Source organism: Meriones unguiculatus, chromosome 8 (genome assembly GCF_030254825.1).
Source record: "Meriones unguiculatus strain TT.TT164.6M chromosome 8, Bangor_MerUng_6.1, whole genome shotgun sequence".
NCBI lineage: Eukaryota > Metazoa > Chordata > Mammalia > Rodentia > Muridae > Meriones > Meriones unguiculatus.
The window spans coordinates 81633141-81647589 of record NC_083356.1 but is presented as its reverse complement, the minus strand read 5'-3'; the positions used below and the strand labels follow the sequence as shown (position 1 = coordinate 81647589).

Sequence of the window (14449 nt, the reverse complement as noted above, 5' to 3'; positions counted from 1 at the left end):
CTCTCTGATGAGCTGTGGATCCCATTTTAATTAGATGCTATAAATAAAAATGTAAGCTACATGAATACCATTTGATGGAATATTGAACACATTTTAATTAGGTTGTTAGACTATATATATATATATATATATATTTTTTTTTTTTTCAGTTAAGCAAATGCATTGTGGGTGGGTGGGTGGGAGCGCATGTGCCCATCAATGCAGGTGCCTTTGGAGGCTAGAAAATCCATGGAGCTGGAGTTACAGGTAGTTGTGAGCCATCTGACATGGATAGTCTGAAAACTTGGTCCTCTGCCTAAGCAGTAAACATTCTTGATTGCCGAGATATTTCTCCAGGCACAGTTTTAAAAGTGACAGAATTAATTAATAAATTCAGGTTTATATTAAATATGCAGTTAGTAAAATGTCCTGTGTAACTGAATTTTTTTCTTCAGACCTTTCTTCCATAAGCAGTGTTAGGTAAATTTCCCTTCTACTCAGAACAGGTCTGGGACAGAGGGGGAAAGTAGGAGATCACATCGTGCAGAACCGTTCCTTCTCTCTCTCAGGCCACAACAGAGTCAGGGTGTGTGCACCTTTCAGCTCCGAAAATAAAGCCGACATTCATTTCACTCATTAAAATGAAGGTTGCATGTGACTTCATTTATTTGCTGATGGTGTCATGAAGGGCATTGATTGACCTGGCTTTAAATTCTGTCCTACGCTTTATCAGTTCTTTAGTTTCTCTGAACTAATAGTTTTAGGTGTTGGATTAATAACTAATTAATTCTATGTCACATAATTTTTGCAGATTGGTCACTTGCAATATATTACTTTTTTATATTAACCAACACATTTTGTAACTATATAACTGCTTGCAATGACAATGTTCATGAAATTGATTGGCAAGATGCTGTGTGCTATATGCTGTACTTAAGATGATTTGCATCTCTGATATCTGATCTGATTCTTGGTTTTAGAAAACATTTAGACATTACATTAGTTTTGGTATAATTTTCCAATTCAAGTTATTTTATTTAATTTTGCTCTTAGGTAGGCTTATATAATCAGTGTTCTTTAGTAAGCACATAGATCAAATGTCAAAATGATTTAATATTTGACAACTAAGTTTCATTTTTATTCAGGCATATATTTGTGTATGCATATTTTATTTATACAATGTACATATTTATTTGTATTTATGTCCATAGAATTTTTTTCTAACTTCATTACAAATTGCTTGTAATCAGGGTTAAAGGTTTTCATTAGGCTTGTCTAAAACTGGGTATGAAATATAACTTAGTTTTTAATGATTATGATGACTTTATTAGAAGGTCTGGACTATTTTCTCCAGTCCATTCAGAAGGAACATAATTAGCAGCATTCACCAGGAAAGCTGTGAATTACTGTAGGATAGTACTCTCTCTACTAAGGGACATGAATGGGCTGATAACTGAGTCAGCTAATAGCTAATAGCTGACTCAATGCCAACATTGTAGAATTGGGGACTTTTAGGTTTTGCCAGGTGTCTACATGAAATTCTACAGAAATTTCAGGCACTACACTATCTTTAAAATGTGAAGATTATCCCAGTGAAGACAATTGCATTGTGCTCTTTTCTATTGTTTTCTAATCCCAGTGACTTAATGGATAAAGATGGAAGAATCTTGCCTGATTTAGTGTATATTCCACAGCAATTTACATGTCCAATTGCACATCTAAAAACTAATTATTATATTGAAGCACACAACTTCTAAATCCCATTCCAGGTAATAAACATATGTGATTTCACAAACTCATACAAGTATTTGTCTGTCAGTTTCTTACCTGAGCCCAAAATTATCTCTGAAACCCAACTTGTGTATAAAGAAACATTATGCTACCTAAAGTTGTGTGTTTCTAAGAGTTCCTAGCTGGTCACCAACTGGTTCAGAGAATACACAATCTATTTTATCTTGTAAGTTTTGATATAAGTGTTGAAACATACTGACTAAGGATTCTGTGATTCTTAGAAAACAAAACTCAAGACTTTTCCCAAAAGATGATTCTAACACATGGATTTTGCTCTCTAAATCTACAGGCAAAGAAGAGAAAAATCACCTGTTCCAATGAGTGAATGATAAATACATTAGGGTTTTTGTTTTGTTGTATTCTTATGTCAATTTCTTCTTTTTTTTGAACTATATTAAAAATTTTACATGTAATACATTTTGCTCGTATTCTTTCCTGAGTCTCCTCCCAATCCTCCCATCTTCCCTACCTACCCAATTTCTGTTCTTCCCCCACCATCTCTCTCTCTAAAATGAATAAACAAATGAAAAAAAAACAACAAAACGAGAAAAATATAAAAATCAAAGCCTACAGAGTAAAAGAAAGTAAATCAGGAGGGCAAAAATACTAAGGCAAAACAAAAAGATCACACACACAATAAAAGGGATTTTTTTTTGTACTGGTCAATTATTCTTGCACACAGAGTCTGAGCTAGAATGTAGTTGACACTCCATTAGAAAACCCATTTGTTCTTTACTAATAAGTATCAACTAGAAATAGCTACTTAGGTGTGGGACCTTGTGTCTCCTTCTCCTTCTCAGTTTTAGGATTTTGTCTGTATTGAACTTGTAGTGTCTTGTGTATGCTGTTATCACTCTCTATGAATTCATGCCTGGATTGATCCTTTTGTATTTGGAAGGCACTCTTTCCTTGGAGTCATCTAAGACCTCTACGTATTGAAATCTTTCCTCCTCTTCTTCCTCATAGATCCCTGAGCCTTGACGTAAACGGTTTGATTTAAAACATCCCCTGTAGGGCTGAGCGCTCCAAAACTTTATCACTCTGTTCATTGTCCATTTGTGGAACTCTTTCTTAATTGCCAACTGCAACAAAAATAAACTTTTCTGATAATTGTTGAGTGATGCTCTGCTTCGTGGGTATAACACTATGCAATTAGTAATCATTTTGTCATCGTTCTATTTAAGCAGAATAATAATAGGGTTTCCCTTGAGCCCATGATCTATGTAGTCTTCAAGTTCCTGGACACATTTTCTGTGTAATGTATGGCTTCCATCTCACAGAGTGGGCCTTAAAAATCCAATTTTAAAAATAAGTAGCTTGTTACGCCCATAGCCTTTATGCCACGATTGCACAAGTATATTTTGCACGCTTGTCTCTATTGCCAGTACAGTTTGTAACTGGTTGATACTGATGATTACTTTTCTTTTTGTAACAATCATAGTACCTTCTCCTTTGCTCAGTTGTTTTAGAGGGACTTGTTCTCATGTCCTCCTCCACCAGATCTGATTCTTACACTCTTTAAGACTCATTTTACTTGGGGTTCCCTGATCTCTGAGGGGAAGAATTTGAGGGAAGCCTCCCATTAAGAGCTGTGTGTTCTAAGGTTTCTGTCACTCTGTGAGTAATGTTTGGTTGTGGGTATCTGTATATTTTCCATGTGCTGCAGAAAGAAGTCTCTCCGATGATGGCTCAATCTATGAACACAGCAGAACATCGTTACGCATCAGTTTATCAAAAATATTTAGGGCCAGTATCATCGGGTTTACCCTAGGTCTCTGGACTATCTAGTCATTGGTTTTTAGTCACCCAAGTAGTGCCAAGTACAGGTTCCATCTAGTAGAGTGAAATCAGAGATTGGTTGGTTACTACTATAAGACATGTGATGCCATTATTCTAGAATATCTTTCACTAAGAACAGCTTCGTAAATAAAAAAGGGATTGTGGTGGCTGAGTGTTTAAGTTGATTTTTTGTTTGCTTGTTTGTTTTTGGTTTTTTGTTTTACTTTTTTGTTGTTTGGTTTTAGTTTGTTTCTTTTGATTCTGTTGGTCTGAGATTATTTTCTGTGTTTAAATGGTGTCGCTAGCATCTTTATGTCATAATTCTTCTATCACCTTTGTCGGTCTGTATTTGTAGATAAATATTGCTTAAATTTGGAAAGTAGACTGTTACATCAGGCTCTGTTTATTTAGTCTCCCTTGAACTGGGGTAGAGAGTGAAATAAAATCACCTCAGATCTGCTACAGAGCTGGGAATGAGGGTGGAGAATTGGGTTTGGAGGAAAGGAAGGAGAGAGGAGGATCTATAGTCAGCTTGACTGCTTCACTGTCAGGAGTGGCCTGTCAGTTGGAGTGCCTCTTGGATTTGGAGGCTGGAATAAAGTAATGTGTGGAGGAAGAGGGGTTAGGAGGAAAACATTTGTGGGATCTACAGTAGATATGGGCATAGGGTAAAGGAAGGCTGCAGCAGGTCTTCTGTTGCAGAGCAAAGGATGAGACTGGGGGATTGGTTTAAGAGGAAAGGAGGGAGTGCTTAAAGGTCTTCAGTAATATACCTTTTTCCCTCACCAAATCAGCTGCTGTATTCTCAAGGAATGCCTGATGGCATTGTAAACTAGGAGAATAGAATGAACTGGAGTATGCAACTTTGGGGGAAAAGGTCTTTGTGATCTGTTGGGGATAGGGTCAAACAGAGACTGAAGCAGATGTTCTGTTACAGAGCTGGGGATGAGACTAGCGGATTGGGTCTGGAGGAACAGGGGGAGAGGTGTAAATCTGCTGTCAGCCTACATTCTTTCCTGGTAAGAGTGGCCTGTGGGTTGCCAAAGAATGCCTATTAGATTGGCAATTGGGATAAAGTAATGAGTGAAAGGAGGGGATTAGGAGGGGAGATCTGTGGGGTCCACTAAAGATGGGGGAGGCTATGGCAGGTGTTCTACAGAGTTGGGGATGATCCTGAGAGTATGAATCTCAGGCAACAGAGGGAAAGATGAAGCTACGCAGTCAGCCTACCTGGCAGGAGTAGCCTGTGGGTTAGCTAGAAGTACCTGTTCAAGTTGGGGGGCTAGGATAAGATACATTAATTTTAATAGCCTATTAAAATTGAACTGAGGAAAGTAGTTAACCACATAACAGCTTGTCATGACTGCATATTCAAATATGTCAAAAATTAAGTGTTACCTGGTGTCTATTCCAAATGGGAAAAGAAAAAAAGTTCTAATATGGCTTTTTATTTTTTAGTGGCAAGGAAATCCATGCAAATGTTTGGAATACTAGATATGATTAGACATTTGCGTTTAAAATTCAGACTCAGCTATTTACAGTTAAAAATACTTGTGATTTTTCTATACCCATGGCCTATACAATCAGGATAGTTTTTTTTTTTCTCATTTTGATGTGTACTTTAGTTTTTCCAAAATCTTGAGTTATATACTTTATTTACTTGTGCCTTTTGTAATTTTTTAAAAGTATTTTTTGAGATTTTAATATGATTACATGATTTTTTTCCCTGCCCTTTCCTTCACACAAATTCTCTCTCTCTTTTTTTTAATTTTATTTTTCTTATTAGTTACATTTTGTTAACTCTGTGTCCCAGCTGTATCCCGCTCCCTCATTCCCTCCCCAACCCCACACTCCCTCCCTGGTCTCCTCCCTGCCCCTTTCCAAGTCCACTGATAGCGGAGGACCTCCCCCCCTTTCATTTGACCCTGTTTTATCAGGTGTCTTCAGGGTTGGCTGCAAAGTCCTCCTCTTATATACCTGTTGCTGCTCTCTTTCAAATTCACAACTTCCTACCTTATTCATTTGTTGTTGTGCAACCTGATTGTTCTGTGTAATGTTAGTAGATTTTCTTAGGACTTTTAAAAATCTGTCTCAGAGGTTTTGCTCTATGGTCTCTTTTTCAGTGAATTCCATGAGGTTCGTAACAATTCTCTGGCTCTTTAGTCCATTTGTCTTATGTTGCTTGAGTGCTACTTGTTTTTGTTTTTACTAGATTTGTTTGCTATGGATTTGAAACTTTATAACATGTGGTTAGATACAATAGATGAAGCTATTTAGATTTCTTTTTTCTTAGGTTTTTAAGATTTTTTTTTGTGTGTCTCAACATGAAGTCTGTTTTATAGATTCTTCCATGAAATGCTGAGTAGAATGGATATTATTTGGTGTTTGGTTGGAATGGTATATATATCTGTTAGATCCATTTGATACATGATATTCTTCAATTTTAACATCTTTGTTTCTTTGCTTATTGGTTGATGGAATGATTCTGATTGATTCATTCATTCATTGTCCAGTTAACCTCTGTATTGGAGAAAATAGGTGATTGAAATTACCTAATATTTTTTAGTTGATATGTGTCTTTAAGTCCAGTAGTACTGTTTTTCTGAAATTGGTGTGCCAGCATTTAGTGCATATATATTTAGAATTGTAAGGTTGTTATTGGTTAATTGTCTCCTTGATTAGAATAAACTGCTTTATATTGCTTCTGGTTAGTTTTAATTTGAAATATATTTTGTCAGATATCATAATATCAATGCCCACTTACATCCTCCCTCATTTTTTGAAATATCTTTGCTTTATCTTTTTCCTTACGTTAGTTGATATATTTAAAGCTAAGTTGAATTTCTTGTAAAGAACAGAAAGATGGATTTTGTTTCTTAATTTGTTGAACTAACCTATTTTTTGCGGATGGCAAGTTGAGACCATCAATATTTTATTTTATTTTTAAAAGGTGTGTATTGATTGTGATCTTTTTTTTTTCTATTTGTGTTCCTATTCCTTGTTTGTGTTTGGTAGGAATAACCTCATTTATTTTCTTTTTATAGTCTCTTGGCTATGCTTGTTCCTCTCTTCAGTCTGATGTATTCCTTCCAATATTCTCGGTAGGAAGAGTTTCGTGGACATGAATCATTTAATCCAGTTTGTATCATAGGAAATGTCTATATCCTCAATTATGGCAGAAAATTTTGAAGGATCTGGAATTCTAACTTGACATCCATGATATATTGGAGTTCATTATTCCAGGCTCTTTTGGTTTATAAAGTTTTCACTAAGAAATCAGCTGTTATTCTGATGGGTTTTCTTTTATATACAACTTCTGTTGTTTTATTTTCCTCTTGAAGTTTCCAATATTCTTTCTTTTTCCTATATAATTAATAGTTAACTATGATCTATGAAAATATATTTTCTGCTCTTGTCTCATTAGTGTCCTATATGCTTCTTTTATCCATATAGGTATATAATTTTTTAATTTGAGGACGATTTCTTCCATTATCTTAATGGATATCTTGTTTCTTCTATTGGCCTGGGATTCTTCCCTTTAATTTATTAGAATGTGAATAGAAGACTTTATATTTTAGTGGTGTCCAAAAATTTTCATTCTCTCTGTTTCTGTCTCTGTGTCTGTCTGTCTGTCTCTCTCAGTGTGTGCATATTTAATTTTTTGGCATTCTTAGTTTGTGTGGTCTAATTACTTTATCTTCTTCTCATATTCTACTTTCTACTCAATTCATTTTATTTATAAGACTTTCTGGTGAGTTTTCTAATTGGATTACTGAATTTTAAATTCCATCTCCCATTTCACCTTGAGTTTCCTTCAATATTTTTATTTCTCTACAAAATTCAGCTTTCAAATACTGGATGTCTTCATTATTTCATTCAGACATATCTTTATAATTTTCTGGGCACCATTCAGGCATTATTACTGTTTTCATTAAATTCATTTAGCTCTTTATGCTCTTTTAAAACTCCTTTAATTCATTGATAAAGTTTATGATTGTACCTGTAAATTCTGTGTCCAGATGATGATTTAGTTAATTATTATTTGAGAACATTTCTCTGTTACTGGTTAATTTATTGAGGACATGGATAATAGACTATCATCACCATTCAAATCGTTTCTGATTATTTGATGAGGCCTGGGCATGTAAACTTCTTTTTGTGGTTTTGTGTCAGACGTCAGTGGCCTAACATTCTTTCTCATATATAGTTGCTTCAGGCTTAACCTGGCATAGAGCAAGTGCCTAAGGAAAGTTAGAATATGGTACTGGTAGTCTACTGTGAGGTGAGTCTACAGAGTAAGCCACTAAATTTTCTTAAAATATGTAGCTAACTATAACATTTATACAAAGAGAACATGGTTTCCAGAATTTGAATGCTTAAACTTCTCTTTTAAAGATCATTTCTCTTTCTATTTTAAAACAAATGTGCTTACTGAAGCATCTTTATTGTTGAAGCTAGAACTGTGACAGAGAGCACAGTTCATAGTGTACATAGCATACAGAATTTAATATCAAAGTAATTTTCAATTTTGTTACAATTAAGCTGGCAGTTTTTCTATAAACTCTAATGATTTCATTCACTTGACTAATGTATTGATAGGAAGATGCCTCAGGGCCCCTAAATTATCTGTATATTTAGAGATCTTAGCTGGATAAAGACATTTTATTTTTTTCTGAAGAAATCAGTCAATGCATGTCTTCTAGGTTGTACATTAATATTAACAAAGTTCATGTTTATCATGTGTTTACATACTCGCAAAAGGGACATGTCACTATGTCAGGTATATTGAACCATTGTTGACTTATCCTAAGGAACCAACAAACAGTTTTATGTTCACTTCCTTTCTCATATAGCACATGTTTTGATTTTCTACTTTTTTAGGGTTAAGTAGTTCATGCTATACTGGTCTTTATTCCTAGGCCATTCTCTTTCTTATCTCTATGTCTCTCTTTCCTATCTCTGAGATAATCTCTTTTTGTCTTAGTTTAGATAATCTCTTTTTCTGTTTGTATTTATCAGATTAACTTGAAATTGTAATCAGAGCTATCCCTTTTTCTCTGTCTCTTGTCAATATCTATTTCCCATGAACCACTTATCTATGGGTACTATCATTCAAAACCCTTGTACATTCATGAAGCCCCAACCCTATAAAAAGAACTGCAAGAAACTGAGGAATACTGAAACTGAGGAATGTAGTCTTATCCAGGGAGGAACACACTGAATTGTTATGTAATACGAAATGGTCAGCCATGAAAACATACATACAATTAATTTTATGCTGATTAAGTAGGTTATATTTATGTGTTCAGAAAGACATATGTGCACATACATATTTTCACTTATGAAAAGTAAATTAAGAAACCTTGAATTTTAGAGAGAGCAATAAAGGGTATATAGGGAGGAATTAGAGAATTTAAAAGGGGAAAAGGAAAAGATGTAATTGCATTATAATCTTAAAAAAAAGGCCTTTGAGTAATGGTGAGGAATGTCTTCTTCCTTGTCTTCTTCCTGTAAATAAAGCTCTCTGTGTTGGGAAGACCAACGAATGCTCACTATTGTGATTCACTGTCTCCAGTAATGTGTATAATTTGCTCCCACCGTTCCCTGAGAATCAGCTTTGTTCCTGTTGCTATCAGTATTGCGGTTATAATTAATTGAGGCATTTTTGACGGTACTATTCAGCTTTAGAGGGTATAAGAATAAGACGAAGCATTCATTGATCTAGAAACAACTATACAGAACCAACAATAGAAATATAGAAGCATGGGAACAATCAAAAGACCACAAACAATATGAAAGTCCAAAATAGTCTCACAGAAATTCCTTATCCACCAGTATCAGAATTTTCATAAATAAAAATTACCTAGCTAGACTCTCAGGCATGGAAAATAAAGCATCAGTCATAAACTTCACCAAAGCTTCAAGCTGTATGCAATAAAAGCACTTCTGGATATATCTCCATCCCAGATCTCAAGCTATATGATAGAGCAATAGTAATAAAAATGACATGGTACTGGTATAGAAACAGACTGGTCGATCAATGGAATCAAATCTAAGACCCAGAAATAAACCTACAATCCTATGGACACCTGAATTTTGACAAAGAAGCCAAAAACATAAATGGAAAAAAAAGATAGCATCTTCAACAAATTGTGCTTGTTTAACTGGATGTCTACATGTAGAAAAATACAAATAGATCCATAGTTATCACCATGCACAAAACTGAAGTCCAAGACCTCAACATAAAACCAGATACTTCTGCTAGAAAAAAAAGTAGGGAAGAGCCTTCAACACATTGGCACAGGAGACAACTTCCTGAACAGAACACTGACAGCACAGGCCTTAAGATCAGCAATCAATAAATGGAACCTCATAAAACTGAAAAGCTTCTGTAAAGCAAAAGACACTGTCAACAGAACAAAACGACAGCCTACAGACTGGGAAAGGATCTTCACCAACCCTATATCTGACAGAGGGCTAATTTTAGAATACATGAAGAACTAAAGAAATTAAATACTAACAAACCAAATAATCCAATTAAAAAAATAGGTTACAGAGCTAAACAGAAAATTCTCACCAGAGGAATATCAAATGATGGATAAATACTGAAAGAAATGTTCAACAGCCTTACTCATCAGGGAAATGCAAGTCAAAATGACTCTGAGATTACATCTCACACCCATCAGAAGGGTTAAGATAAATAACTCAAGTGACAACACGTGCTGGACAGGATATGGAGAAAAGGGAGCCTTCCTCCATTGCTGGTGGGAATGTAAACTTCTACAACCACTTTGGAATTCAATCTGGTGCTTTCCCAGAAAACTGGGATAGTGCTGCCTCAAGACCCAGCTATCTCGCTTCTGGGCATATATCTGAAAGATATTTAACCATACCACAAGGACATTTGCTGAACTATGTTCATAGTAGCTTAATTTGTAATAGCTAGAATCTCTAAACATTCTTCGGTGTCCCTCAACCGAAGAATGGATACAGAAATTGTTTTATATTTACACAATAGAATACTACTCAGCTATTAAAAACAAGGAAATCATGAAATTTGCAGGCAAATGGATGGAACTAGAAAAGACCATCCTGAGTGAGGTAACCCAGAAGCAGAAAGACATGCATGGTATATACTCACTTGTAAGTGGACATTAGCCGTATAACATAGGATAAGCATACTAAAATCTACCTAAAGAAGTTAAACAACAAGGAAGACAATAGGGAAAATGCTTAATTCTCATTCACAAGGAAAAACAGAATAGACACTGGAAGTGGTAGAAGAGAGTGAACAGGATGGTAGCCTGCCACAGATGTCCTCTGAAAGACTCCAACCAGCAGGGGATCAAAGAAGATACAGAGACTCATAGCCAGACTTTGGACAGAGCACATGTAGTTATAGAAGAAAGGAGATATAGAAGGACTTAGAAGGCATAGCAGCCCCACAATATCAACAAAGCCAAAAAAAGCTAGGCTCAAGGGCTACTGCAGATACTGATGCACCAACCAAAGACTGTGTATACAGAGGACCTAGACCCCTTTTTCAGAGGGGGCCCCAAAACAGCTCAGTCTCCATTTGGATTCATTAGTAAGGGGAGAAGAGACAATCTCTGACATGAGCTCGGTTGCCTGCTCCTTGATCACTTCTCCCTGGTGGCGTGACCTTGCTAGGCTGCAGAGGCAGAGGATCCAGACAGTCCTGATGAGACCAGATAGGCTAGGGTCAGACAGTAGTGGAGGAGACCTTCCCCTGTCAGTGGACTATAAGAGAGGGATAGGGGAGAAGAGGGAAGAGGGTTGGACTGGGAGGAGATGATGAAGGGAGCTGCAACCGGGATACTAAGTAAATTTAATAACAATAACAACAATAATAATAATACCATGAGCAAATATCTCAGAAGAGATTTATATGTGTACACTACCAGGATCTGTGGTGCTTAAAATAAATGTCAGCCCTTTTCATCTTTCTCTAAGTGTCCTTTAAACTAAAAATGAGAACTAAATTTGATTTGTATTTAAAGAATTTACTCTTGGCTCAGAAGTCAACATACCAGTTACCTAGAAGAAGTATCACTAAATGCAACATCCAAATTCGCTTTAGGGATGGAAATTTGTAGCTGAGAATGACTAGGGGCAATGCATGTAAAACTGAAGAAGAACCAGGTATTTCAGCATAAATGAAGAAAAATAAAAAGACTCATTTTCTGCGAGGCTCCTGTCCTGTTTCCTGTTTTTTTTTTTTTTTTTTTCTCTTCTGATGTCTATCCCATTTGCCTTTCTAAATAAGGACTGAGCATCTTACCCAGGGTCCTCCTTCTTGCTTAGCTTCTTTAGGTGTACAAATTTTAGTATGTTTATCCTATATTATATGTCTAATATCTACTTATTAACAAGTCTCCAAGTGGGTTCCCTAGTAAGGGAATAAGGGACTGTCTCTGACATGAACTCAGTGTCTGGCTCTTTGATCACCTCCCCCTTAGGGTGGGGGCAGCCTTACCAGGCCACAGAGGAAGACAAAGAAACTAGACATGATGAAACCTGATAGACTCTGGTCAGATGGAAGGGGAGGAAGACCTCCCCTATAATTGGACTGGCAGAGGGGCATAGGAGAAGAAGAGGGAGGGAAGGTGGGATTGGGAGGGGATGGGAGAGGGGGCTACAACTGGGATACAAAGTGAATAAATTGTTACTAATAAACTAATAAAATGTTAGCAAAATATATAATCTGAAGCCTTTAGTTAACTTTGTCCCTTTAAGTAGAACTAATATATTAATTAACTTGGCACGGTCAAGTTTATTGTACATAACCAGAAGTAAGAAGGGATTTCCAGGGGTATTATATCAAGAATGAAAACAACTGTTTCCAGTGATTACTATGAGGAACTGATCGCAGTGAAGAAATGCTATTTTAACACATCATATAGTCTTTTGCATGATTTAGTGAGCTGCCCAGGACTACTTCTGTGCAGGGGTTTTAAGTTATCTGCATTCATGATCCTTGTTTGGTAAACAAACTGAAAGAAAAACAGCACATGATAATCTCTTTAGATGCTGAGAAAGCATTTGATAAAATCCAACATTCATTTATATTTAAAGTCCTGGAAAGATCAGGGATACAGGACTCTTACCTATACATAGTAAAGGCAATATACAACAAGCCTACAGCTAACATAAACTAAATGGAGAGAAATTTAAAGCAATCCCACTGAAATCAGGCACAAGGCAAGGCAGCCCACACTCTCCATACCTTTTCAACATAGTACTTGCAGTCCTCACTAGAGCAATAAGACAATTAAAGGAGATCAAGGGGATTCAGTTGCTAAAATTTTCTATGAATACTTTTACCTATTTCTCATTATTACTCAGTAAAATAATAATTAAAATAGGCAAGCCCTCAGACAGATATTTCAACTTTCCTAAAAAACACAACTTTCTTAAAAATACACAGAAATTTTTTGTTCTGTAAATGTGTGTGTCTATACTACTTTTTTAAAAAAATTGTTAAAGTCAACTGTATGTGGCAGAGATCCAGAGAAATCTATGCTCTCTCCCAGTGCAGAAAATGTGTATTAGTCAAAGTCTTTGAAAAAAATTTTCCAGCACTATCTATGTATATTTTAGGATTAAATCATTATGTTCCTGAATAAATATTTTTTTAAAAAAACTGAATATGTATCTTCTGATTGACATATATAAGAATATTCATTATGTTTATTGCAATGCCATAAACTTGTAAACTATTCAGATGGACAGAATTGACTGAATGTTAAGCAAATTAGTATATCTTCATAAAATGAAATTATATCCATACATAAAGAAGGCTGGTAACTGACACATTAAAAGATATAAGTAAATTTCATATGTGACATTATGCAGAAATTAGGAATAGAAGATACTGTTCTTCCTCAATAGATACATTGACTGTAATTCTTGAAAAAATGTGTAATAGTAGCTAGAATATTCTGTGCTATCCCCACAATACCAGTGTGTAAATACATATAACGATGCGATGCTAATTTTCCCCTGAAAATATTGTGGTGTATTTCTTTTCTCTCTTTTTTCCTAGTGTCCTGAGTTTAAAAGGCCGCGAGACATTGCAGTTGACTGGGTCGCAGGAAATATTTATTGGACTGATCATTCCAGAATGCACTGGTTCAGCTATTACACTACTCACTGGACCAGCCTGAGGTACTCCATTAATGTAGGACAGCTCAACGGCCCCAACTGCACCAGACTCTTAACCAATATGGCTGGCGAGCCCTATGCTATTGCTGTAAATCCTAAAAGAGGGTAGGTTGATGCTTGGTGTTTCTGTTTCTCAATATAGTGTGAATATCCATGCTCATCGATAGTGTTCTGTACTTCTGTTCACCGTGGGACAGATTTCTGAGACCTGGCAATCCCCATACTGTTCTCAGATCTGTTTCCTTTTCCAGATGTTGACACAAGATAATTTTTTTTTAAATTTTTATTTAACTTTTATTAATTACACTTTATTCATTTCGTATCCCCCCCATAAGCCTCTCCCTCCTCCCCTCCCAATCTCACCCTCCCTCCCTCTTCTCCACCCATGCCCCTCCCCAAGTCCACTGATAGGGGAGGTCCTCCTCGCCTTGTTTCTTTTTTTTTTTTTTCCTTCACATTGGTTCTCTCAGGATTTTTTTTTTAATTTTATTTTTCTTATTAGTTACATTTTGTTAACTCTGTGTCCCAGCTGTATCCTGCTCCCACATTCCTTCCCTGGTCTCCTCCCTGCCCCTTTCCAAGTCCACTGATAGGGGAGGACCTCCTCCCCTTCATTTGACCCTGTTTTATCAGGTATCTTCAGGGCTGGCTGCAAAGTCCTCCTCGATGGCCTAACAGGACTACTCCTCCCCCCCCCCGGGAGGGGGAGGTCAAT

The 14449-nt window shown here is 36.1% G+C and overlaps 1 protein-coding gene across 1 annotated transcript in view; it reads left to right on the top strand.

The window, feature by feature from the left end:
* Lrp1b (LDL receptor related protein 1B) overlaps nt 1–14449 on the top strand; it is a 2037254-nt gene that overhangs the window by 1926035 nt on the left and 96770 nt on the right. Inside the window, exon 78 of the mRNA XM_060390094.1 lies at nt 13616–13839. Within this exon, the coding sequence (XP_060246077.1) occupies nt 13616–13839 (224 nt within the window). The remainder of the gene's footprint in view (nt 1–13615; nt 13840–14449) is intronic.